General features: G+C 46.1%; 1 protein-coding gene across 1 annotated transcript; it reads left to right on the top strand.

The window, feature by feature from the left end:
* Positions 1 to 24,255, top strand: Tigit (T cell immunoreceptor with Ig and ITIM domains). The gene is made up of 4 exons (XM_052740727.1): positions 1 to 3,435; positions 4,994 to 5,323; positions 8,967 to 9,064; positions 20,515 to 24,255. Exons 1-4 carry the CDS (start codon positions 3,372 to 3,374, stop codon positions 20,740 to 20,742), a joined length of 720 nt encoding a protein of 239 aa, XP_052596687.1. The 5' UTR covers positions 1 to 3,371; the 3' UTR covers positions 20,743 to 24,255.

The raw sequence follows: 24,255 nt of genomic DNA, 5'->3' as shown, positions 1-24,255 counted from the left end.
GCTGAAGCTCAAAGACACTGCTGAGTGGAACTGGGACAAGTCACCAGCCTTGTGGATAGCATGGTCACTCTGAGCTCCCTTTCCCTCAGAGAGGTGGCATCTGCAGACTCAGGTTTTCAAGTCTGGTCCTGAGGAACTGGCTGGGGCTCAGAGCTCGCTCAGGGAGAGACAGGGTCTGTGAAGAGATGTCTGGGTATTGTTTTACAACTAGGCAAGTACTTCTTCTTTTGAGGGGGTGGTGGTGGGGTTTTTTTCAAAACAGAGTTTCTCTGTGTAGCCCTGGCTGTCCTGGAACTCACTCTGTAGACCAGGCTGGCCTTGAACTCAGAGATCTGCCTGCCTCTGGAGTGCTGAATTAAAGGTGTGAGCCACCACTGACCAGCTAGGCAAGTACTCCTTGTGCCTTCCTAGGCAAATATGAAATCCTCCCCCAGCACCTACCTTGGCCCCCCAACTTCCCCCCAATTCCAGCTAGCTGCAGGAAGGCTGAGCAGACCTACATAGTTCTCTGTCCAATGGCCAGGAGAGTCAAAGGCAGTACAGGGCTCATGTTAGCTCTTTCAAGTTGAAATTGGAGTCAGCCCCGATGGACCTCAGAGGGTCACATTTTGCTCTAGGGGCCACTGACTGGCCCCACAGCAGACCAGGCCTGCTTCCCTGGTTTTTAAAAGCATGCCCAACAAGGGCGACTTTGGTCTCAGACATTTGACTCCACAATCTACTCATTGTTACCCCGACTGTTTCTGAAGGCCAGCGCTGGTTGAAATGGTCTTTTGAAAAGGGTTATATTCTTTTTATGTGTGCGACTGTATGAGTACACGCCACGTGTCTGCAGGTGCCCGAGGAGGCCAGAAGAGGGGATTTGATCCCTTCGAGCTGAAGCTACAAGCCGTCGTGAGCTGCCTGGTACAGGCGCTGGGAGCTAGCCTCTGGTTCCCTGGATGAATAGCACATGCTCTTAACTGCTGAGCCATCCCTCCAGCCACCTCAGAGAAGTCTTAAAGACATCTTCACATATATTTTTGTACGAATGCGTATATATGTGTGGGTGAATGGGTACAGGTGTGAGGGTACACACATACCACAGGCGCGGTATAGGGGTCAGAGGACAAGCTGTGGGGGTCAGCTCTCTCCTTCTACCACGTGGGTCCCAGTGAGCCAACTCAGGTGGTCATGCTCAGCGATGCTCACCCCTAACTACTGAACCATCTCTCTGGGGCAAAAAGTCTTTAACTTTACCTTTTTAAAGCCAGCTCTTAAGTTTTTACATTTCTTAAATGGATCAAGTCTAACTCCTTTGGCTTCTACCCACACCATTATGCAAAAGCAGGCTGTTCATTTTTCTGGCCATTTTCTGTGTATTCCTACTACCTGCTCTTGTGTCTGTGGTTTATCTGCCTGGGTGACCAAGTTTGGCAACACTCACCTTGTCTAGTCCCGGCATCTTACCCTGGACACGTGTTTGGTCTTACTGCTGCTTCAGCTGAAAGACATTTGGATGTTAAAAGGTCGTGGAGAAGCCAGCTGGTAGTGGCACACACCAGTTTTGGGGAGGTAGAGTCAGGCAGATCTCTGAGTTTGAGGCCAGTCTGGTCTACACAGGGCATTCCAAGACAGCCAGGGCTACCTAGAGAAACCCTGTCTCAACAAAACAAAACAACAACAGCAAAAAGAGTCAGAGATACATTTTAATATGAGCCTTGAAGGTTGGGCTTGAGTGGGTACAGAGAAGCTGATAAGGCAAATACTATCTAAGTGTCTGGAGGAGGGGCATAGGCATGCATGAGTCATGGTATAGATTTGCAGAACCCAGGGAGGGGAAAAAACTGATCTGAGATAGAGAACCCTGCACGCAGAGGAGAAGAACAGGAGCCTAGACGTTGAAGATGATTTGTGCACTTGGTGAAATGGGCCGGGCGTGGGGCTTGGGTGGGAATGCAGATTTTCAGTACACCATGGGCATGGCCAGTATAGAGCTCTGTCAAGAGCCTAGGCAACAAGTAAGTGCGTCCCCTCCGACTCCTTTTCCCAGTGGCTTTACAGAGACCAAGCTTTGTCAACTCTTTGAGTGCTAACCGATACTTGCTCACTCTCGCATCTTGAGAGCCTGATGCTCATTGGCACTCAGGAACTTTTGAGTGCAGGAAAAGAGGGAGAGACAAAGGAAAGATGCTGCTCTTGGTTCATTTCTGTTGCTGCTGCCCTTACAAAAGGCAACTTAGAGGAGAGAGAGATTTGAGTTTAGGCCGGAATGCTAGGCACATCTGTTACTGTGGCAGAGCCACGGTGGCAGGGACTTGAAACAGCTGTTGGTGTCATATCCACAGTCAAGAGCAGAGGGAAGGGAATGCATGCGTGTCTAATACTCAGCTAGCTCTCTGCTCTTACGTAGTCCAGGGCCCAAGGTCAGGGGATGGAGCCACCACATTCTGGCTTGGTCTTCTCCCCATCAATTAAGGCAATCAACATATTCCCCCACAGACACACCCACAGGCCAAGCTGATCTAGACAGTCCCTCCCTAAGACTCTTTCCTGGTAATTCGAGCTTGGGTCAAGTTGACATTTAAGCCTAACCCCAGTAGATAGGTCAACAGCTGGGCCTAGTGAGCAGCTAAGAGCCTTAGATAAGTGTGGCCGTTGCCTTTCCTGGTCACCTCTGGGGCTCACTCTTCTGTACTTCAACTCTCACGGGTCAACAGCTTGCAGGAAAACTCACTTTTCTACTCTCTGCTGTTTCTATTGCATTAGGGAAGCTGACCCTCAATGCAAGCAAAGACAAACCTGGATAGTAAGAGCCCAAAAGGAATGAGAGTTGAGAAGAGGGCCTCTTGGAAGGGAGAGTTGCTGTTCGCCCAGGGCCTTTGTCTCACCCATGAATTGTCCCTAGCCACTAGAGTCTAAATCCGGTGATGGTTCCGTAAGTGCCCACACCAAAGTTTCCCCTGTGGCTGCACATTCTTCAGCAGGGCAATGGCAGGGGACCTGACTCACCAGAAATAGTTCCTCAGAATCCTGTCCCTCACCTAGACGCCCCTTGAATGCTTTAGAAAATAAAAGCTGGTGTTTCAAAAAGTGCATCAAGGTAATGTAAAAACAACAGATTGACTACGAGTCACCCTAGACCCGTAGCCCTCTAACCACACGTTCTGTTGATTTTTCGCTGTGTTTCCTTCACGGCCTTTCTTGTGGCTCGCTCTACGCAGCTTGTGTACTTGCTAAGAGCATTCTCTGTTTTGACGCTGCTCGTACCTAACTCAGTTTTTCCGAGACCCTCTTCTCACAGGCTTGGTTTCACCTCACACCTGCAGTGGGCCAGTTTTCAGTCAGAGGAGAGGCCACATTTGCTTCCTGTAGGCCCTCTGGTCAGAAGCATGCATGGCTGGCTGCTTCTGATCTGGGTCCAGGGGCTGATACCGGCTGCCTTCCTCACTTCAGGTAAGGCCGGCAGACGTACCAGAGCTGGGGAGGCGGGCTTAGCACAGAGACCAGGGTGCTCAGGTGGAGAAGGTTCTGGGTACACGCTATATGCATGTATGTCGGGTGGTTCTGGGGCCCTATGTGACCATGTGGGAAGGGGATACAGGTGTGTTTGGGACTGCAGCAGACAGACTTTGTAGATCCTCTGGGCTAGGGACTCTGGCTGGTCAGGTGTACAAGAAAGGAGGCTGGGGAACGGACTGAAATGGAAGCCCAGAAGCCTCCTGGGGGCCCACTCCAGCTTCCTTTCTCTTTCTGAGGACGCTCTAGAAAAATATTCCAGCTAGTTCTCTGTGGATCAGAGATACCTGCTTCCCGGAATTTCAGGGTCTACTACTAATACCACTGGCTAAATTCTGCTGTGTTTCTATTGTATTAGAAACGTAAATAAAAATTTCTGAGGGAAAAGAGCAAAATATTTAAAGACAGTACTACCAAGTAGTTTAAAGTCCGAACTTAGAACATTCTGAGGGTAGAGAGGAGCTGGGGTCAGGTGGGGTGGCTGGTAAGCGATGAAGACACTTTCATCTGGGAGAAGTCTGCCCTGTCCTCTTCTCTCTTCTAGGCTTCCCTCCCCTTCTCTCTTGTCCCCTCCCCTTTCTTCCCCTGTTCCCCGTTCTCTCTCTCTCTCTCTCTCTCTCTCTCTCTCTCTCTCTCTCTCTCTCTCTCTCCTACTTTAGTTTGTTTCTTTGACAGATACAGAGTCTCGCTACATTTCTAAAGCTGGTCTCAAACTCACTATGTTGTCCAGACTGACCTGGAACTCACTCTGATCCTCCTGCCTCAGCCTCCCATGTACTGGGATTAAAAGCACCTGCTGCTACTCCTGGCTGAGCAGCAGGGTTTCCTGCCAAGTCTCTTTTCCCCAGGACTCCCCCCCCTCTCTCTTGAAGGTTTTTCCTGATATCCCAAATGGCCATCAAATAGACCAGCTCTATTTCAAAGGATAGGATGAGACACAAGGCTAGACTGCTGGAAACTGTAGAGAAGCAGTACAGGGCTGATATTCTACGTGGGAAGATTAAGTAAGCTCATGAAAATAATCAACCACCTAGCCAGGAAGCTGCACAGAATATCCTGAGCGGGCAAAGTGCTAAGCCATGTAGTAACAAGCCAGGCGTTTAATAAGGTGTTATACGACACAGGCAGTGAGAAAGGGAGGTCTTTTAAGTTGGGGTCCTCAAGGAGGTTGGGGGGCACAGCTCTGAAAAACGGATAGGAATGAGACAGAGTGAGGCAGAAGCAAGCTCTGGAAGTAGCAGTGACAGGCTGGGATAGAATGCATGGAAAAAGGGCAAGAAGACTGGAAAGTGGCCCTGGGTGGGACTTGGAGCCTGGAACGACAGGAGAAGAGGAAGTGATGATAGTCTCTATGCGGGAATGCCAGGATAGACGGCAGGCTACAGACTTCTGCTCCTAGAGTGAGTTCTGGCCTCCAAACACCCTGAGATTCTTCTGGAAGGCTGAAGGGCAGCTGCTGGCTAGAGACTGACCTGTGCTTCTCCCTCTCCCGTAGGAGCCACAGCAGGCACAATAGAGACAAGGGGGAACATTTCTGCAGAGGAAGGTGGCTCTGTCGTCTTACAGTGTCACTTCTTCTCCAACACAGCGGAAGTGACCCAAGTCAACTGGGAGCAACGGGACCAGCTTCTGGCGGTTTATAGTGCTGAGCAGGGTTGGCATGTCACTTCAGTCTTCAGGGAGTGGGTGGTCCCAGGCCCCAGCCTAGGCCTCACCTTCCAGGTGCTGACAGTGAATGATACTGGGGAGTACTTCTGCACCTATTACACCTATCCTGATGGGATTTACAAGGGGAGAATATTCCTGAAGGTCCAGGAAAGCTCAGGTACGTCCCTGGAAGCAGGGAGGTGGTAAACCACTTTCTCTCACATAGAAAGCACCATTCTGAGACATTCTAGGAAGTAGCGTGTCTTAATCCTGGAACACATCAAACTCACTGGAGGAACTTTTAGGGCATTGTAAAGATAGAGCAACTCAGTCAAGCTGATGAAATCAGAACCTCTTGGGGACAGAGCTAACATCTGATATGTTCCAGAAACATCCAGCTGATTCTCATGCACAACCCCTGATTTTTGCACAGAGAAGTACATCTTATCTAAACTGATGAGATCCATGGATGAGATTATACATGAAAGGTGCTCATTTAATGATTTAGTATCAGTCATACAGATTGGACTTAGCTCTCAAGGCACAGCATGTGCCGAGTGTAAATGTAAAATATTCACCCACCTTTGTATGATGAAGCTTCAAAGCTTCCAAATGTTCTCATAATGATTATTTTCCTGCAAACATGAGCCAATTTTACTGAGGGAAAGGATTATTAAAATCACATCTGAAAGATAGTTTAGCAGGGTATTAAAGTGCTCAGCCTCTGATGTCCGACAACTTGGGTCCAAACCTTGCTGTTGGTTGGCCTCAGACAGGAATTTAATTCCTCTGTGCATCACTTTTCTCATTTGTGCAGTGAGGATGGGTTTAAGGCTTTATGAGGTGCTATATGGGGTTGAACAACCTACTGTAAGAAAAAGTCCTTAGCAGGGCTCCAGGAATATAGCAAGTGCCATGTTAGGTATTAACCATGAGTATGATGGTTGTGAGCCATCATGAAGTTGCTGGGAATTGATCTCAGGACCTCTGAAAAAATGGACAGTGCTCTTCATCTCTGAGTCATCCCTCTGGTCCCCAGGCTTCATGAGTTTCAAGAACATATGTACAGATAAAAGTTTACCTTAGCCGGGTGGTGGTGGCGCACGCCTTTAATCCCAGCACTCGGGAGGCAGAGGCAGGCGGATCTCTGTGAGTTCGAGGCCAGCCTGGGCTACCAAGTGAGTCCCAGGAAAGGCGCAAAGCTGCACAGAGAAACCCTGTCTCGAAAAACCAAAAAAAAAAAAAAAAAAAAAAAAAAAAAAAAAAAAAAAAAAAAAAAAAGTTTACCTTAAAGTTTCCTTTCAAACATTTCTTCTTGGCTGGCTCCATTATAGATTAAATACAATGAGTAGACAAGAGCCCAGGCTCTAGAATCATACAGCCTGGAACTAAATGTTGTCATGTATCCTGGGTATTTGTGATATTTATATTTTTCTTGTACTTTTGGCCTATGATGTATGTAATCATCTCTTGAGTTGTTACAAATAAGATCGTGGGGCAGTGTTGTGTATCACACTTATTCAGGGGAGGCTCAGACAATAAAGAGGACAGGAGCTCTAGTTCACAGTAAGCACGTGGTGTCTGTGGCAGCTGTGGGTTCTTTACCCCAATGTTATATTTCTCAGAGCCTCTCACCACACTGCAGGACCAATAGATTGAGGCCTCCGAACCAGAAGCCAGAGAGGAGCCTTGTGTGTCTGCTCATATTTGGGCCAGAACACTCAGGGCCTGATAACCCTGACATGGAAAACACCTCTTTGGGCACAGCAGCACAGCTGCCTTTTTGTGACCATAGAGATGTGAGGGCAAGAATGTCTTCCTCCTCACTCTCATAGTCCACTCTGTCTGTGGCATGCACGCCTCTCCAGTGTCTACCCTGAGTGGTTCTACCATTCCTGTAATCGTAAATGCCAGGGAACACTACTGGTCCGGTGAAACTCCCCTCTGGATGGCTCTCAAGGACTCAGTTACCCGAAGTCAAACCTTCCTTCATTTACTCGATTCAACTCCCTCCCTGCTCTCCTTCTGGCACTGATCTCAAACATTGATCCACGTCCCTAGTAACGGTATTGCATAAACTGTTCTCTAAGCAGAGCTAGAGATGTAGCTCAGCAGTAGAGTGGTTGCCTGGCATGCACAAGGCCCTGGGTTCAATCCCCGGTGCCACAAATAATACCGAATCTCTAATGTAGATTATATTCCTCCCCTACCTGCACGTTGCCCTGAGGTTCTTTCCGTTTCAAAGACCTTGGAGTCTTTGTTCTGAAACTGTGGCTGTGGATGGAAGAATTGGCACTTTCATTTTAAACCAAAAACAACTAGCGAAGTTGGCAATTTTAATATCCCAAATTCCCTCTGCTTTTAACCGTACCTTAACTCACCCTTAAATTTGACCACATTCATCATCATAATCTTCCCTAAAACTTCACAAGGAGTCTAGCTGCTTCTTGCTTCACCCTTCAGCTTTAAGAGAACCCGGTACCAAGTCAGACTTGCAAGGTGGTTCTGCCCTTCTCTTCTGTCCATGTCCTCTCCTTGTTCCACAGCGAGCCTTCCAGGCCCCTCTGCACCCCGGCCATCTCCACACCACGGTCTCCTATCCACTTTCTTCCTGAGTGAGCCACGGCTATGTCCACCAAGGGGCCAGCCTGGCCTACGCTGACTAAGTCCTCAGAACAGGAGGAGCAAGCTGGGACCTTGGGCTTGGCAGGCACGGTCCTTATCCTGAGGGAGCAGACACCGTAGTCTCCTTTCTCACACTCCAACCCTGGAGTTCAGGGAAGTGGGACCAGGCCTCCTCTTGTTTCAAGTCGTCTTCCCAGGACTCTGGGGGTCCTGCCTGAGTCCCTGGAGAAGAGGGAAATGTGGGAGAAAGTGTCTAGAAGTCATTCTTCAAGGTAGCACAGCTATTTAATTAGCATCTACTACGTACCGAGGACAGAAATTAGCAGAGGATGAGGCTGCAAGAGCCTCCCTCCTCCGGGCTTTCAGACCCAGGCTACAGAGCTAAGGTGAAAAGTTACACGCTTTTTCTTTCCATAGTTTGGTTTCAGTTATGAATTAACCAGTTTTACTACTATGGGTGTGTGTGTGTGTATATGTGTGTGTGTGTGTGTGTGTGTGTGTGTGTGTGTGTGTGTGTGTATGTGTGTATGACTGATGAAAGAAAAAATTGACTTTCTGAGTTTCCTTTTATTATTTTATTGTAGATTTGTTGTTTATTTTATGTGTATGGGTGTCTTGGGCAGCAGCACCTGGTTCTGGTGTCTGTGGAGGTCAGAGAGAGTTTGGATCCCCTGGGACTGGAGTTACAGAAGGTTGTGAGCTACCATATAGGTGCTGGAAATTAAGTCTGGGTCCTCTCGAAGAGCAGCCAGTGCTCTTAACCACCAAGCCATCTCTCCATCCCTCCCCAAGTTTCCTTTGAGATGGCATTGTTTCATTTCATGATTTCTGAAAACAAGTTGTTGATTAGGAGAGAGGATTACAAAACCTGGTCCAAAGTGTACACAAGGTGCGTCACTCCTCGGGAGATCTGCCACTGACTCCACAGGGTCCAGGTAGATGCTCTGCTGACCAAAGAGTTAAAATTAAAGACTCCAACCGAGGAGCGTTCTAGAAAATCCCACCTCTGGCCTCGAACTCACCCTTTGAGGCTGGCACCAAATCAGAGATCTGCCTGCCTCTTGCCTCTCCAGTGCTGAGGTCAGAGGCGTGCACCCCCATGACTGGCACTGTTTTTTGAGACAATTGAGGCGTCCCCAGAGAAGGCGGCTTTGCTCCTGACCGCTGTCACTCACCCCTGTTTGTTCTCCCTGCAGCGGCTCAGGTCCAGATTCCGTTGCTTGGAGGAGCCATGGCTGCTGTGCTGGGACTCCTCTGCTTAGTGATCACAGGGGTGACTGTACTGGCTAGAAAGGTAAGGGATAGGACAGCCTGTCTCAGGCCCTGTCAGCCCCATTCTTGAAATTCTGGTGACTTCTGATCCCCTTTCTACTCAGAGAACCCCAGGTGTGATCTCTGCCCTTGTGTCTGGGGCCCTTTTCATGGTTCTTATTCTGTGGTTTAATGTGCTTCTTTATTATGCTCATTCTGGTCCCTTCCCAGAAGGACATGCTGCCATTTTGCCCATCTCTCTGCCTACCACAGTTGCTAGTTCCTGCCTGTCCCTTAAGTCACTGCTTGGAGAGTTCACCTACTGAGTTTGGTGAATTGTAGGGGGTGTCTTCCCGGTGGGTGCTAGGACTTTCGTAGTTCATTCAGTCTTCACAACTTACTGGCTGCCCCATATTACTGTAGGTTGAGAAATCAGCATTCCAAATTTGGGGAGCTGAAGACACACGGCAAAATCAGACACCCACTGACTTGAGTTTAAGAGGCCATTGGCTGAAAGAGTTGGGGAAGGGGGAATTGGAGGGAAGGTCTGGTTTCTAGCTGGGCACTGACTGTATGATTTTAAGCTTGTTACTCAACTTTTCAAGGTCTCCATTGCTTTGTATGTAAGGTGGGGGCTACAGGTTGGTCCTATGTCACAAAGTTGTGATACATGGCTGTCACATGTCAAGCTTTTCTCGGTAAGGGAGGAAGGTATCAGCATTCTCACTATGTCCTAAGCTGATGGCTACCGATTGGGATGAGCTAGAAAATTCTCAATCCTTTTTGGTCTGGTTGCCTGGGCCCTTTAGGGCAGCCCAGCTCATCACTTCAGTTCACTCTGGAAACATTTTAGGGAAGGCAGCCTGTGACACACATACTGTTTCTACTTTTTCTGACACTTCCTTCCATGTCTCTCCCAGTGTGGTTCCCAACACCACAGCTTGCTGGCCCCAGGCTTACGCTCCAGGTTAGGTCCTTGGGATTTATTTATAAATAAATAAACAGAAATACTGAAATTAAAATATAACCACATCATTTCCCCTTTCCTTTCCTCCCTCTAGCTCTCCTGTCTTCCTTCCTCACCTTTCTCCCTCCTTGATTCTCTCTTTTCCTTCCTTTGTGGTTACATCTATGCATGAGGACATAAAGACAACTTGCGCAGTCTGCAGAGTGTTACTTGAATATGTGTGATCTCGGGGCTGACCACTTGGTATTCAGGTTTATTACCTTTATTTTATATGTATGGTGTTCACCTGCATGTATGTGTGTGAACCATGAGTGATGCCCCTGGAAGTCGGAGGAGGGGGTCAGATCCCCTGGAACTGGAGTTACGGATGTTTGCGAGCCACCGTGTGGGTGCTGGGAATTGAATCTGGGTCCTCTGCAGGAAGAACAAGTGCCTTTAACTGCTGACCATCTCCCCAGTTCCACAGCTTTGCCTTTTCCTTTCTATTTCCCGTTTGCTGTTCTGTAAAGTAAGGTTCATTTTACTATACGGAAGACCTACTTGTTAGCGATGCATTCTTTTGCTGTCCTTTAGTGGTTATATTAGGAACTACAAAATGTACCTGGACTTATTCAAGTTCCGCTGTATTAGCAAACATCAATTAGTGTCCTACAACTCCCCAGAATGTTCTCGAACCTTAGATCGGAGCAGCCCTTCTTATCTGTCTCCACCATGTTGCTCCATCATCACCTTGTTGTTTAGTCCCTTCCGTGTTTTAGACCCCCACGTGATTGTGTTGTGAGTCCACATCCCTCTAGGTCCACCCCACCCCCATTGCTCTTCTCTCTGCCTTCCTGTCTGGGCTTCTAGCCTCCATTTTCCTTCTGCCTCAGGAATAGCCTGCAGGATCTCTGCAGTGCAGCTCAGCAAAGGCAAAGAATTATTTTGTTCTTCTTGTTGCTGGTGTTCACCTAAAACTTGTTTACCCCATGACTGTAAACATGTCACGTTTGTTTTACTAGCTGTAGACTCTTGTGCTGGCCATTATTTTCTTTTAGCACATGGAAAGGATTGTCCCATTGTCTAACTTTATAATTTTTTTTTTTTTTTTTGGAAACTGGGTTTTATCCTTACTTCTTTTAAACTGCCTTTTCCTCCTTCTTGTTCTTTTAACATTTTCTGTCTTCAGTTTTCAGCATTTGTACAATGATATAATTAGATGTCATTATCTTTGTATTTATTCTGTATGGGGTTTGGATCGAGAGGTTTTTTCAGTCTGCGGTTTGATGGGTTTTTGTCAGTTTTGAGGTCAATCCTGGCCATTTCTCTTTATATATTCCTTCTCTATTCTTGATTTCTTCTCCTTCTGGACCTCTTATCGCAGGGACTTTCGACACTTCTCTTTCTGCCATATGTCTCCTAGTCTCTTTCGTAGTTTCTGCCCATTCCTAGCGCCATGTTTTGTAGTGGGTCTTTTCTTCTAGCTTACCTTTCAGGTTACCAAGTATCTCCTTTGATGTATCTATTCTTTGTTTAAGTAGTTTATAGCCTGGCAAAACTCCCAACCTGTGAGTAAATTTATCAGTTATTCTGGTCTGTGCCTGACAGTCCTATTAATTACATCTTCCCTGGGTTTTTTTTTTCTAGTGTCTATTTGATTATTAGTCATATGTTCTTCTCTTGCCTGGTAATTTTCATGGTGTGCTGGACATTCTCTATGAAAAATGGCAGCATCTTCTTCCATTCAGCCCTTTGTAACCAGCAGGTGACAATTTTCAGGTGTTAGCAAACCCAGGTCACCTGAATTAAATCAGGGATGACAGGTTGGGATGCTTTCCTTATTGCTGTGATACCGTGTTGGACAGAAGCTGCTCAGGGAAGGGAGGGCTTGTTTGGGCTCACGGTTTGGAAGTTGTTTTAGTTAGGGTTTTATTGCTGTGAAGAGACACCATGACCATGGCAATGCTTAGAAAGGAAAACATTTCATTGGCACTGGCTTACAGTTTAGAGGTTCACTCATGGCAGGAAGCATGGTAGCCTGCAGGCAGACATGGTGCTGGAGATTTAGATGAGAGTTCTACATCTGGATCCACAGGTAGCAGGAAGAGAGTGCCACACTGGGCCTGGCTTGAGCATCTGAGACCTCAAAGCCCACCCCCAGTGACACACTTCCCATAACAAAGCCACACCTACTCCAACTAGGCTACACCTCTTAATATTGCTACTCCCTATGGGGGCCATTTTTCTTTCATACAACCACAGAGGTGCAGTCCATGATGATGGGGGAGTTGTGGGCAGCAGCAGGGGTGTGAGGTGGCTGATCACAGTCAGGAAGCAAAGCCAGATGACTGCTGGTATTCCATTCCCTTTCTCCCTTTCACTTGACCGAAGGCCTTGACCACAGGGATGGTGCTGAAGTGGAATAACACAGAAAAGACCAGTTATTAGATATTGATTTATTGATTTATTTATTGATTTACTGAAAGCATCATTTGTAATGCCAGGCATGACATTACTTGCTATCTGGAACAGAATGGCTTAGAGAAATAGCTAAAACAACGGGTTGTTGCCCTTAACAACCTAATGACTACCTCGTACTTCTGTAAAACCTTGCTTGCTTTCCCACTTTACCTTGTGGTTTTAGAGTATAAAAAGAGAATACCAACGGGACCTGGGACCAAGGCCTTTAGGAGCTCTCCTGGCTTCAGTCACTGGTGTCAGAGTGCTTTTTCCAGGAAAGAGACCGGAAACTGTGCCATCCACACTCAGGGCAGGTCCTCTCAACTCACTTCAACCTCCCTGGAGTGCCCGTATAGACACGCCAGAAGCCTGTCTAAATTTCATCCAATTAACAATGAAGGTTAACTATCACTGAGGCCTTGGGACTGGATTTCAGTTCCTGCTACTCCTCACTCCCGGGGTGTAGTCTTTGAGATTGTCAGTGGAAAGAAAGGCAATACAGGGCAACCTCCTCCACAAACACCCCTCCACCTCCTACCCAGCACCCCTCTAAACCTGGGATCTCTCTATGTAACTCAGGCAAGCCTGGAATTTTTAATCCTCCTGCCCCAGCTTCCTAAGTATTGGAATGACAGGCATGAGCCACCACAGCTGGCCCAAATGCTCATCTCCTCATGGGGTATTTCCTCCTGGATCTTGCTCACAGTCCCAAGATCAAAAATGACTCAACTGGCAGATACCTTATTTCTTCAAACATTTTCTAATATTTCATCTATTTTCTCTCTTTCTGTCTTTTGTGTGTACATGTATATGTGCTGTATATGTGTTTATTCAAGTTCAAATGTGGATATACGAACATGTGTGTGCAGATACTTGTGCGCGTGCGTGCGTGTGCGTGTGCGTGTGCGTGTGTGTGTGTGTGTGTGTGTGTGTGTGAGTGTGTAGGCCAGAAGGTGACATAAGATATCTTCCTCAGTTGCTCTCTACCTCTAATATTGAGGCAAGGTCTTTCACTGATTCTGTTCGTCTAGCTAGGCAGCTGCTCCAATGGTCTGTTCCCTCTGCCTTGGAGTGTTAACGGTTGTGGAAGGTCACCACACCCACTCACCTCTGCATCGGTGTTGGGAGCTACACATGCCGAGCCATCTCCCCGGCTCTCATCTTTATTTTTACCTGTTTTCAAATGAAGGGTAGGTTCAAATCAGCAGAGCATTTTGTTTTTGATGTTATATTGTCTATCTTCGTTTTAAGATTGACTATGAAGTCAAGACTTGTCTGGGCTACCTTCTTGGTGTCTTGATTCTGTTGGGTCAAGCCCTCTGCTGAGTTTTCCTCCCATCCCACCCCACCCCAAGTTCTGGCCGGCACCCATCTTCTGTCTGCTGGTCCACGCCTAGGGAGGGTTAGGTTACTGTTAAGGAGGGAGAGTTCTTAGCCTATGGTTCCCTTTTACTTGCTCTGTGAGTTCTTGGCCTCTCTTTCTCTTGCTCAGAGGGAGACCACATTCTGCTTTTCTTTTCTTTCTAACTTTGACTTTTTAATCCTATGAAGATCTTTCTTCAGGCCACAGTTCGGGCGAATTGTACAAACTGCCACTGTACCGGTCTCCATGGATTTCACAGCTCTTCATTATAAAAAGTCATAGTTCTACACTCTTGCTATGACCCCATGATACATAGTTTTGTCCGGTTATTAATTCTGCTTCTAGAGTTATGTATCTTCCTACTTACACTTATTAGAAAACTTGGACTTTCACCTCATCTTTTCCAACTTAAATTCTGTCGGTTTTCCTTGTAGATGTACCAAGACTACAGGTGTAGTAAGCATATCATGCCGGAGTTCAATACATTATGTCTTCAAACCTGGTCCTCAAATCAAGAGAGCCCCCGCCCCAAGTGCTTCACTCTAAACTTCTTTCACTGAGAAGAGATTGGAGTGGGGGGTGGGGACGATGTCTTGCAGCAGAAGCAAAGCTGTGCTCCCCCCAGTGAATGACAGATCACTCAGGTCTGACACTCAGGCCTCTCCTAGGCAGTTCTCTAGGTACCTTGTGGATCTTGCTAACTTGATCCCAAAGGAACGAGACAGGACCCAAACATCAGAAGTTCTGATTGCTCTGGAAAGTTGTCTCTGGCCCTATATTAAGATGCCCTATTTATCTCCAAAGACTTTGTTGTATTACGATTCATCCTTTTACTTCCTGGTTATGAGATGAGCACCGCAGCTGCTGACTGACGTGACTCACAGAGACATGACCACGGACCCTCTGTTACCCAGAACGGGCTGAACAGGGGGCCAAGAACCAGCAGTGCCCAAGCTGTGGCTGCCACTGCGGATGAAGCTGATTACCCATGGTATTTTCTGTTATGTCCTTGCTGTCCTGATATGATAGATGCATAGATCTGCTCTCCTGATATGAGAGACATGATCATGAAATGAGATGTCTAAGAGAGGACGAGGACAGGAGAAGAGCTTCACCACAGGGAAGAAGTGACAAGAATGACAACTTCCCTTGGAGCTGGAACAGGGAGGGAGATTGGTGAACAGGTGTCTTCTGCCATCTTTGGCCTGGAATAAAGGGCTTAGGGACCCTGCAGAGCCTGCAGAGCGTATTTGTCTATGAAGGACACGAGGCTCGTTAATTTTCGTGTCTGGTACCCAGACTAACTTTGGTAATAATGGAGACTGAGAAAGAGGGAAATCAGCAGGTCTCAAGTCCTGCTGCTCCCCTGCACAGGGTGCCCCTCAGCACCCCCCTCTCGGACACCCTTGTTGTCACCTATCTCGTCTAGCCACCTCCTGCCGCCATTGTACTCTGGAGACAGTCTCCAGGGCTTGCTCTCTTCTTGCTCAAAACATTATTCAAGGTGTGATCAGGGAACACATAGTCCTCTGGAACTGCGTTGGTCACAGAGACTTTATATGGACCTGGAGAACGTAAAGAAACCATGAAGGCGAAAGCAGCCATGGACTGTGTTTGGGAGGAGAGCAGAGAGGGTGACTGTTGGAGCTTGGGAGGAGAGACTCACAGGGGAGGGTCATGTTGAGAAGTGCTGTTCCCTTCAAGTAAGGGTCACAATCAGTTCAAGGCCCACCCTGCATGGACTGCAGGGAATACGTACCTTCTGACCACACTCTGTTCCTTCATTCCCTGTCGTTCTGCACGGAGGACAAGAGATCCACTGCTGTAGTGCATGCAGGAAAGTCTTCTTAGGGCACAGAAGAACAGAGACAGTTGGGACTGGAACCAAGGGATGAATATGCTCTACCTATATAGTACTGTTCATATGCCTGGAAACTGGACAAAAGATCTAGACTTCTCATGGGGATGGCTGGCTTTAGATTTCACTCATGTATTCTTGATAGTATTTGAAGTGTATACTTACGCGCGCGCGCACACACACACACATACACACTCAACAGAATCCTACGGTAGGCTGTCTATTTATACATCTCTATTTATCTAGGATCACTGTGCTGTATGGGCCATCTTAAGATCCCCATGGGGCGGATGTTCATAGTTCTATCATTGTAGCTGTATCTACTTGGTTTCTTAAACATTGTCATCTTCTACTATTTTGAGGTCCTCTTATCCTGGTTGTTGCTAGGGATCCCATTCTGCAGAAGCACCTCCTACTTCAGCATCAGTCTGTGGAGGAGACACCATGGAAGTCAGTAACACTGGTGCTATCCTTGCATCCCCTTGCCTCTGGCCTTCCTCACTAGCCTTCCTCTGAGAACCCAGGTCACTAGCACCAGAATTACATGCCTGCCTCTATTCTGAGGACCTGCTCTAAACTAGTAACTCCCGAGAATGATGCTAAGAGGCATCCTATAAAGACAGGGCTGGTGATGGGGGTGACGTTGACAATTCCTGCACTAAATAATTTCAGAAATCTATCACCTTATTCTGTTGGCTTCTCTAGGTCAGAAGCAGAGAACACCTGCTGTGTTGAGGCAAGAGGGAAGAAAGCTCAACACGAGCACCATCTCTTCTGGAGATATATTAAGCATATCTTAAGATAGTATAAGCAAGTGTTTATTATGTGTGTATATGCATTGTATGAATAAGTGTTATTTGCCAAACAGATATTGAGAAGTTACATGTGTCAGATACTGGACAATAACCCTGCCGACCCCACTGTCTGCTGTTCATGCTCCTCACATGCTACTAGAAAGCAATGTTTGTCCCAAGAGGACTCAGCTGCAATTTCTGTAGTTTCACTTGGGTCTCTAGGACTATGCTAGTACATTAATCTCAGACCTATTTTTTAACACTAGTTACAATTATAGAGTCTCCATGTAGGGTAGAATGGAAATGGAACAGCTTAGGGACCCGTCTCGGGAATATTTGCATTTCCCAGAGGACTTTTAGAGCTCAAAATAGTCTTAAAATTAAAAAGAGAGAGTGGCCAGCCTTACCGAGAATGAGAATAAAAACACACAAGCACAAAAAGTCATAATTAGCTCTTTGAGAAATAATTGAGTATTCATATTAAAAATGGAGTGTATGTATCAAGGGATGTCAGAGTCCTTTAAACACAGCACCTGCATGAGTCTTGAAGCCATTCCCTCCTTCACACTCGTGTTAAAGTTTAGCTATTTCTACTGAGAAGGAATCGGGGCGTGGGCGGGGGAGATCAATAACTTGTGTATGTTATTCTTAGACTATGGTGTCTCTCATTGGCCAACTCCTAGTGCTGTAGTGATGTGCCATCCTTAGTTTTGGGCATCTGCTCATTGAACGCATCTGCAGGGTCCTTCTAACCTCCCTTCTCTATCTCCTTGCCTACACTGGTGCACACTTGGGCTTGGCACCAGTTGGGTGGCATTTTCTGTCTTGGAAGCCAAGGGTGTGATGAAGAGAGATTCCATAAGCCTCGGTTGCTCCCATTTCCCAAGTCCCTGGATCTTTGTGATTTTGTCATTTAGATACATAAGGTAGGTCAACTTTGAATGGTTATTAAGCACTTCTTCTATCACCCTACTGGTGGCTAATGTTCTCCAGTTTCCCTGTATTATTACAGCCCTCAAGTATGACATTGTAACATGGATTCTATGGTTGATGTCACTGAACAGATTTCACCACTCTGTCTTGTCTCAGTGAATGCAACGTTAGGTTCCTGGCTGTGAGACTATACCTTGACTTGGAAAACCGGATTCTTTTATATGGGGCTGTATTAAAAATGAATGTGTGTGTGTGTGTGTGTGTGTGTGTGTGTGTGTGTGTGTGTGTGTCCCCAACTGAACATGCATGTCTATTACAGTCCTAAGACATTATAGCTTGAACATCCGATATGGGTTTTGAGGTTATGAAGAGGAACACAGCACTTCCCTTAGGGAACCTGAACTTCTGAGCCTGGTGAAGACGGATGGATAAACGGACTTGCCTTCAGAGAGAAGTTGTAAGTGAGAGGCGCTGTGGTCAAAGGAGAGCACAGGCAGAGTGAGACAAATCTGAGCAACTGGTGCCTTCGTCCTTCGTCAAGGGTCTTCTGCCTGTGCCCATTAGCTCATCCCAAACCAGACGCATCAGCAGAGTTGCTGTGGAGATGAAAGAGTTCACTGGGTCTGACCTCAAAGCAAGGTTGCAACCAGTGGCATTCTCTGGGCCTCAGAAGTTGGGCATCTTGGTTGTGAAACACAGCGATGAAGCCAGAGAGATGGGCACGACTGGGACACAAAGAGTGTCTGGGGTGCCACAGATTCCTTTGGAAATGGAATGAAGTACGGATTTTCTCCCCACAAGAATACACCTTTATCTAAAACTTTCATTATAAGTTGCGATTATTAATAAATCATTTGAAGTCAAATTCCCAAGGGTGTTCATCATAGCTCACTCCAGGTTAAGCATCCTTCTGGTGTCCAGTAGAGGCCATTAAAGGGTTTTAAGCAGAAGTATGGACAGATTCGATTTTTATTTTTGAAAAATCTTTGTGTGGAGGTTTGTGGAAAGTTAGTCTAGCAGTAAGAAGAAATGTGAGCCAGACCAATATGAAGGGGACTTGTTCTTCCCCTGGCAGATGAGAGGGATGGATTGAAGAGGGGATGAGGTAAAACTGGGGGTTGTGTATTGATCAGGGTTCTCTAGAGGAACAGCACTTACAGGATGTGTGTATGTGTTTGTGTGTATACACACATATATGTGGGATTTTATATTTATATATGTATATTTGTTATATATCTCTCTCCTGGGATTTATTAGAGTGGCTTACAGGTTGTGGTGCAGCTAGTCCAGCACTGGTGGTCTACCAAGGATGTAGTTGTTCAGACCACAGGCTGAATGTTTCAGCTGGTCTTCAGTGTACAAAATCCCAAAGTAGCTCTAATGCCAATGAAGGAATGGACTTTCCAACAAGAGTAAGAGCAAGCAGTCAAAGAGATTCCTGCTTCCACATCCTTTATATATATGCTGTCACCAGACGGTGAGGTTCAGATGAAATGTGGAACTTCCTGCCTCAAAATATCCAGATTAAAATGTGGGTCTTCCCACTTTAAATGATTTAATTTAAAAAAATCCCTCACATGTGTACCCAGCCACTTGAGTTTTGGTTAATTCCAGAAGTAGTCAAGTTGACAACTAAGAATAACCATCACAGGCATTACGGGTAATTGGAACTTGGTTTTGGCCTCCATGTTTCTGAAGGGCCTGTGCTGTTGGCCAGAAGGGAGAATGTTGGCAGGAAGAGATGGTGGGGCTGGAGATGTGGGGTGGGGCCCATGGAGACAAGTTGAATGAACTTGCTGTGATTCTCTCATGGGCCATCCTGAGTAGATGGGCAGGTGGGCTAGAGCTAGGGCAGAGACTGGGCTACCTAGGGTCTTAGGCTACTTGGGTCTTTAGATGACAGGTTCTGTTGGGAGTCTTACAGTAGAAGAACTGACTCAGACTGAGACTGAGACTGAGACTTGAGACTGAGAAGGCAGAGGACAGAATCCTGGGGAACACCTTGGCTTGGAGAGCCGGTATATAAAGAGAAAAGGGCCAGGCTAGCTGAAGATGGGGGCCGAAAGGAGAAGAGTGAGAAGAAAGTGGTGGCCTGAAAACCAAAGAGAAGGAAGAAATGAACAGTGTGCATGCAGTAAGGAGAGAAAAACAAAGAGAGATGGAGACAAGGCAAGGCTCGCCAGGTTAAGAGAACAGGAACTAAAGGCTGCAGGATGACACATTAGTTTCATTAGAGCTGTTACTATTGAAAAGGAGTTATGTGGAGAAGTGGAAGTAGACACAAAGTCCCACCCCTAATCAAGAAGCTATTTGTCTGCCGAGTGCTGGAATTAAAGGCGTGCGCCACCACCAAGCCAGGAGGATCTCTGTGAGTTCGAGGCCAGCCTGGACTACCAAGTGAGTTCCAGGAAAGGCGCAAAGCTACACAGAGAAACCCTGTCTCAAAAAACCAAAAAAGAAGAAGAAGGAGAAGAAGAAGAAGAAGAAGAAGAAGAAGAAGAAGAAGAAGAAGAAGAAGAAGAAGAAGAAGAAGCAGCAGCAGCTATTTGCAATAGATATCTTCTGGGAAGGGGAAAATGAGTTTTCTCCAATGGAGTGACATTGGGTATATATATATAAACTACATTTCAAGGCAGGCCCCATGGCCAAGAATAGTTGGCCCACATAAAATGAATTCTATGGTTTTTGCATGCTTTTTGTTTGAGTTTGGGTTTTTTTTTTTTTTTTTGGTCTTAATGATTTTGTTTGTTTGTTTTGAGAGAGAAAAGAAACATGAAGTTGAGTAGGGAGGGAGACAAGGAAGATCTGGAAGGAGTTGGGGGAGGGCAGAGAATATGATCAAAGTATGTTGTATGAGAATTTTAAAAAGTAATAAGAATAAAGAAAAAAACTACAACAAAGTAGAGAAATTAAGGGCTCAAGGCTAAGGATTGTGTACTGATAAAAACACAAGTTTTCTCGCATGTGTGATGTGTGTGTGCATATCTGTGTGTGTGTGTGTGTGTGTGTGTGTGTGTGTGTGTGTGTGTGTGTGTGTGTTCTTGTAAGAGAGGAAGAGAATGATAACTGTGTGCCATTTGTCCATCTGTGAGGCGGCTTTTGTATAACATCCCCATGTATTTCCTTTGTTTAATCCTAGAAGTCACTTAGAATCCATTCTACAGACAGTGGCCTTGGGAGAACGGCAGCTGAGTCCCAGGAAATGAGCCTCAGGATTCTCTCGTCCTCTGGAGGCCCTGTCCAGACAGAAGCTGCCCCTGCTGGCCTCTGTGGAGAGGAGGATGACTATGCTGAGCCACGAGACTACTTTAACGTCCTGAGCTACAGAAGCCTAGAGAGCTTCAGTGTCCCAGCGAAGATTGTCTAAGAACAGGTCTATCCTTCCCTTCCCCCTCCCTCCCTCCCTCCATCTACCCCCCCCATGTGTGTTTGTGTCTGTATTGATGTCTGTGTTTAGTTAGTGAATGAAAGGCAACTTCTTTTCAAGCTTCATTTCTTCTACCCTTCTCTTCCATTTCTCTGTGACAGACCCAAGGTAAATAGCTTGTACCTTGATTATAAATGGGAATTTGAAAATGAATTTTTAGTTTATGTATATGACTGTTTGGTCTGCATATATGTGTGCCACATGTGGATGGTGTATGCAGAGGTCAGAAGAGGGTATCAGATCTCCTAGAACTGGAGTCAGAGACAGTTGTGAGCTACAGTGTGGGTGCTCAGCAAGTGCTCTTAACAGCTCTCTCCAGTCTGGATTTTTTTTTTCTTAAACACAAAATAAAACAATAAAAACAACCCCAACATTCCCATTGACTTTGGAAATGAATTGACATTTGGCTTTGAATTTAGTGGTCTGAGCAGGTCTTGTGGCTTTGGGAAATACGTTCCTCATAAGAACTCAGGCAGAGGTTTTGGCTCCAGGTGCTGAGGCAGATGATAAGAATGGCCACTGGGTTTATTTCTCATTGTTATTTTATTTTTTAACCAACAATTCAAGACATTTATTTATGAATGGGGCAAAGTACAAACCTCTATGGGAGATTCAAGGATGACAGTCTCCGAAAGTGAGGTGACATTTATAATAAGATGTACTAGGAGATAAGGATTCATGATTTGGGCCCTTAGGAAAATATGCTAATCAGGGTGTGGTGAAGTCTCCACAGAGAACAGAGGGATTGATGAGGCTGGTCTGGTGGGTAGAAGCATTTTCCTAGGAACTCGAAAGAATTCAAGGTTGAAATCCTGTAAGAAATGCCCTGGCACTCATGGGCAATGAATGTCAGGCTTTCTTCTTTAGCTGGGCATTTCAGGTCTGCTGAGTTCAGAGTCTATTAGGACTCCTGGGTCACAGAATGCCAGGCTCCTCACACTTGTGGTCTGGGGAAGCCCGTCTGGGGAAGAAGCCCTCAGGAAACTCCTGCCCACCTGGGAAGCCACATCCTGGCACCTGGACCAAGATAAACCCCCCACTTCTGGATCAATCTGCCACTGGACCTTTAAAAATGGAAACTTTTTAACCACCAAAAGAAAGTCTAATTTTTTTTTTTAAAATAAGGACTTCTGAAAACAAAACAATAGGGTGAGCATGATTGAGAATTTAAAAAATAAGACCCTCCTTCCTCATTGCTTAACCTCTTCATGCTGGGGATGGAGTGTCTGTGATTAAATTATGTGGAACTGCTTTCAGGCTGGATCTAAAAAGACGTTGTCCCTTGCTCATCTCTCTTGGAGAAATGAGGAGGTTGAATTCACCTGTGAGTGGTTTTCTTCACAGGCACAGACTGAAGAGAGAGAAGCGAGCTTGTCTCTCTCTACAGGCTTAAGTTAAGCATTAGCAGGAAGACAATTCAACTTCTGTCCCTCCTGGGAATCCCCACCCCACCTCACTTTCCTCTCAGATGGGTCATAAGGGGTCATAACATTGGTCCAGAGCCCCAGCCCTTGGGAAGAAAGATAGGTACAGGTGATGTGGAGTTTGTTGTTTGCTGGGGCAGGCCACAGGACTTGTCTTACAGAACAAATGCAAATTGGTTGAAAGTAGAACACAGCTCACAAATTGGAAAGGAAATAAATGTAATGATAAAAAGGAGAGGTAATCTGACTTGGAGGGGATCGATTTTGAGCTAAGGCTGGATTGAGGTTTCAGTGTCACTTAACATAATTATGGTAATTGGGAAACATTTACAAATACCATGGATGGAGAGAAAACACAAAGGAGCCTATAGATGTCGGAAATGGGTCAGGTTGCTAAAACAAGATTCAATTCTACAGAAAACAAATTTCAAAGTGGGAAGTGAACTAGATTCTCTTCTGAGATCCACAGAAGACAAGTGCTGAAGGTCCAGACTCCTGGAGACACATGCTGCCCAGGATAGCAGCCACTTTTTCCAGGTGGCTGTCCCAGTACAGGTGCCGTGAGGTTCACCCCAGATGGGACTTGCTGTTGTAGGTCTAAAACACACACCAGATTTTGAAGACAGTATGAATCGTAAATGTAAACTATCCCATCTAATTTAAAAATATTCATTACATTTCAAAATGATGCTTTGGATATACTGGGGTTAAATAAAATATATTATTACAAACTAATTCTCTGGCTTCCTTTTGCTTTTTAAACATGGCTTGTGGAAATCTAATTTTGCTTATGGAGCCCCATTATACTTCTATAAGCTTGAGCCAGCTGGAACCTGGGGTGTGAATCTGTTGGTCTTTGTCTCTTTCTCCTTCTTTTAAAATAATGTTTGAGGAAGTCTCTTCCTCTTACCACATTTGGTGAGAAGTACATAGGCAAAGATCACAGGGAAAATGAAGGAAGGGCCCCTAAATGCTGGCAGAAAGGGATTCCGAGTTCTCCTGGGTGTCTTCCTGAGTTTCCCGATAGGAGCTGGGGTTCAGGAAAGAATGCATTTACTGATTCCCTGCCCATGCTCTGATCCTGGACTCCATTCAGCTCCATAAGCCAGAAGACTATACTGAGAAATGTTGAGTCATAGAGCATTGAGCCCTCATGAGGAGACAGCACCTTACCTTGCAATTTTATTTCAGAAAGTGTCCTTTCTTGGCCTCTGGGCCCTGGGAATGAACTTTCTGTGAGAATGTTCTACCTACTGTCCAATGCGATGGCCATTAGCCACAGGAGGCTACAGAGACCTAGAATCTGGCAAATGTGACAAAGGAAATCCAGTGACCTTTAATTGGCTGGAGCTCCTAATTCAAGTTGTTGCTGTGTTTCTAGGCATTGATGGTTCTGTGGATCTTTTGACAGAGTTACTGTCAGGAAGAAACACGGATGTTTTGCTTCCATTTTGTCCTTCCTCTAATCAAACAAACCACGAGGTTAAAAGCAGGCTGCACATTATTTCCAGTTCTTACCATGGTGATCTCAGTTGCCAAGTGGTCCAGTTCACAGCAACAGGGCCAGGGGTGTCAAGAAGTTTGCAGCTTCAAGAGGTTCATCCAGGAATCAACTTTCATCACAAGACTTATTCTGGATGACAGTAATTTCCTGTAAACTGTGAAAGACCCTTCCCTGGGCCTGAAAATACAACTGAAAGAGAAGCGACTCTAGTGTGCTGTGGAGTAGAAACTGGTCTCATTGGTCCAACCATCAGCGACTGTAACGAAGCTGCATGGTGGTGAGTTATTCCATCTCTCAGTCCCTCACTACCAATATCTCATTGTAAATCAGTAACAGTAATATTTGCTTCAAAAGACCTTAAAAGAATGAGGTCGGGGCAGTTGTTGCTAAGTAGATAGTAAAGGGCTAAGTTAAAGATGTTACTGAGTTATGCCCCCTGAGTACATGTGCCTGACATTGCTTATGGGGTCACAGGGGTCCCCAATGGAAGAGCAAAGCATGTTGGGAGGAAACCAAGGAATCTGG

The sequence above is a fragment of the Peromyscus californicus genome, unplaced genomic scaffold (genome assembly GCF_007827085.1).
Source record: "Peromyscus californicus insignis strain IS unplaced genomic scaffold, ASM782708v3 Scaffold_16__1_contigs__length_79575227, whole genome shotgun sequence".
NCBI lineage: Eukaryota > Metazoa > Chordata > Mammalia > Rodentia > Cricetidae > Peromyscus > Peromyscus californicus.
This window is presented reverse-complemented; position numbering and strand designations above follow the sequence as displayed.

Coding starts and splice junctions, on each gene's coding strand:
- Tigit (XM_052740727.1), top strand. CDS start 3,372: ATGCATGGCTGGCTGCTTCTGATCTGGGTCCAGGGGCTGATACCGGCT. Junction 5,324..8,966: donor GAAGGTCCAGGAAAGCTCAG/GTACGTCCCTGG, acceptor TTCTCCCTGCAG/CGGCTCAGGTCCAGATTCCG. Junction 9,065..20,514: donor TGACTGTACTGGCTAGAAAG/GTAAGGGATAGG, acceptor GTTTAATCCTAG/AAGTCACTTAGAATCCATTC.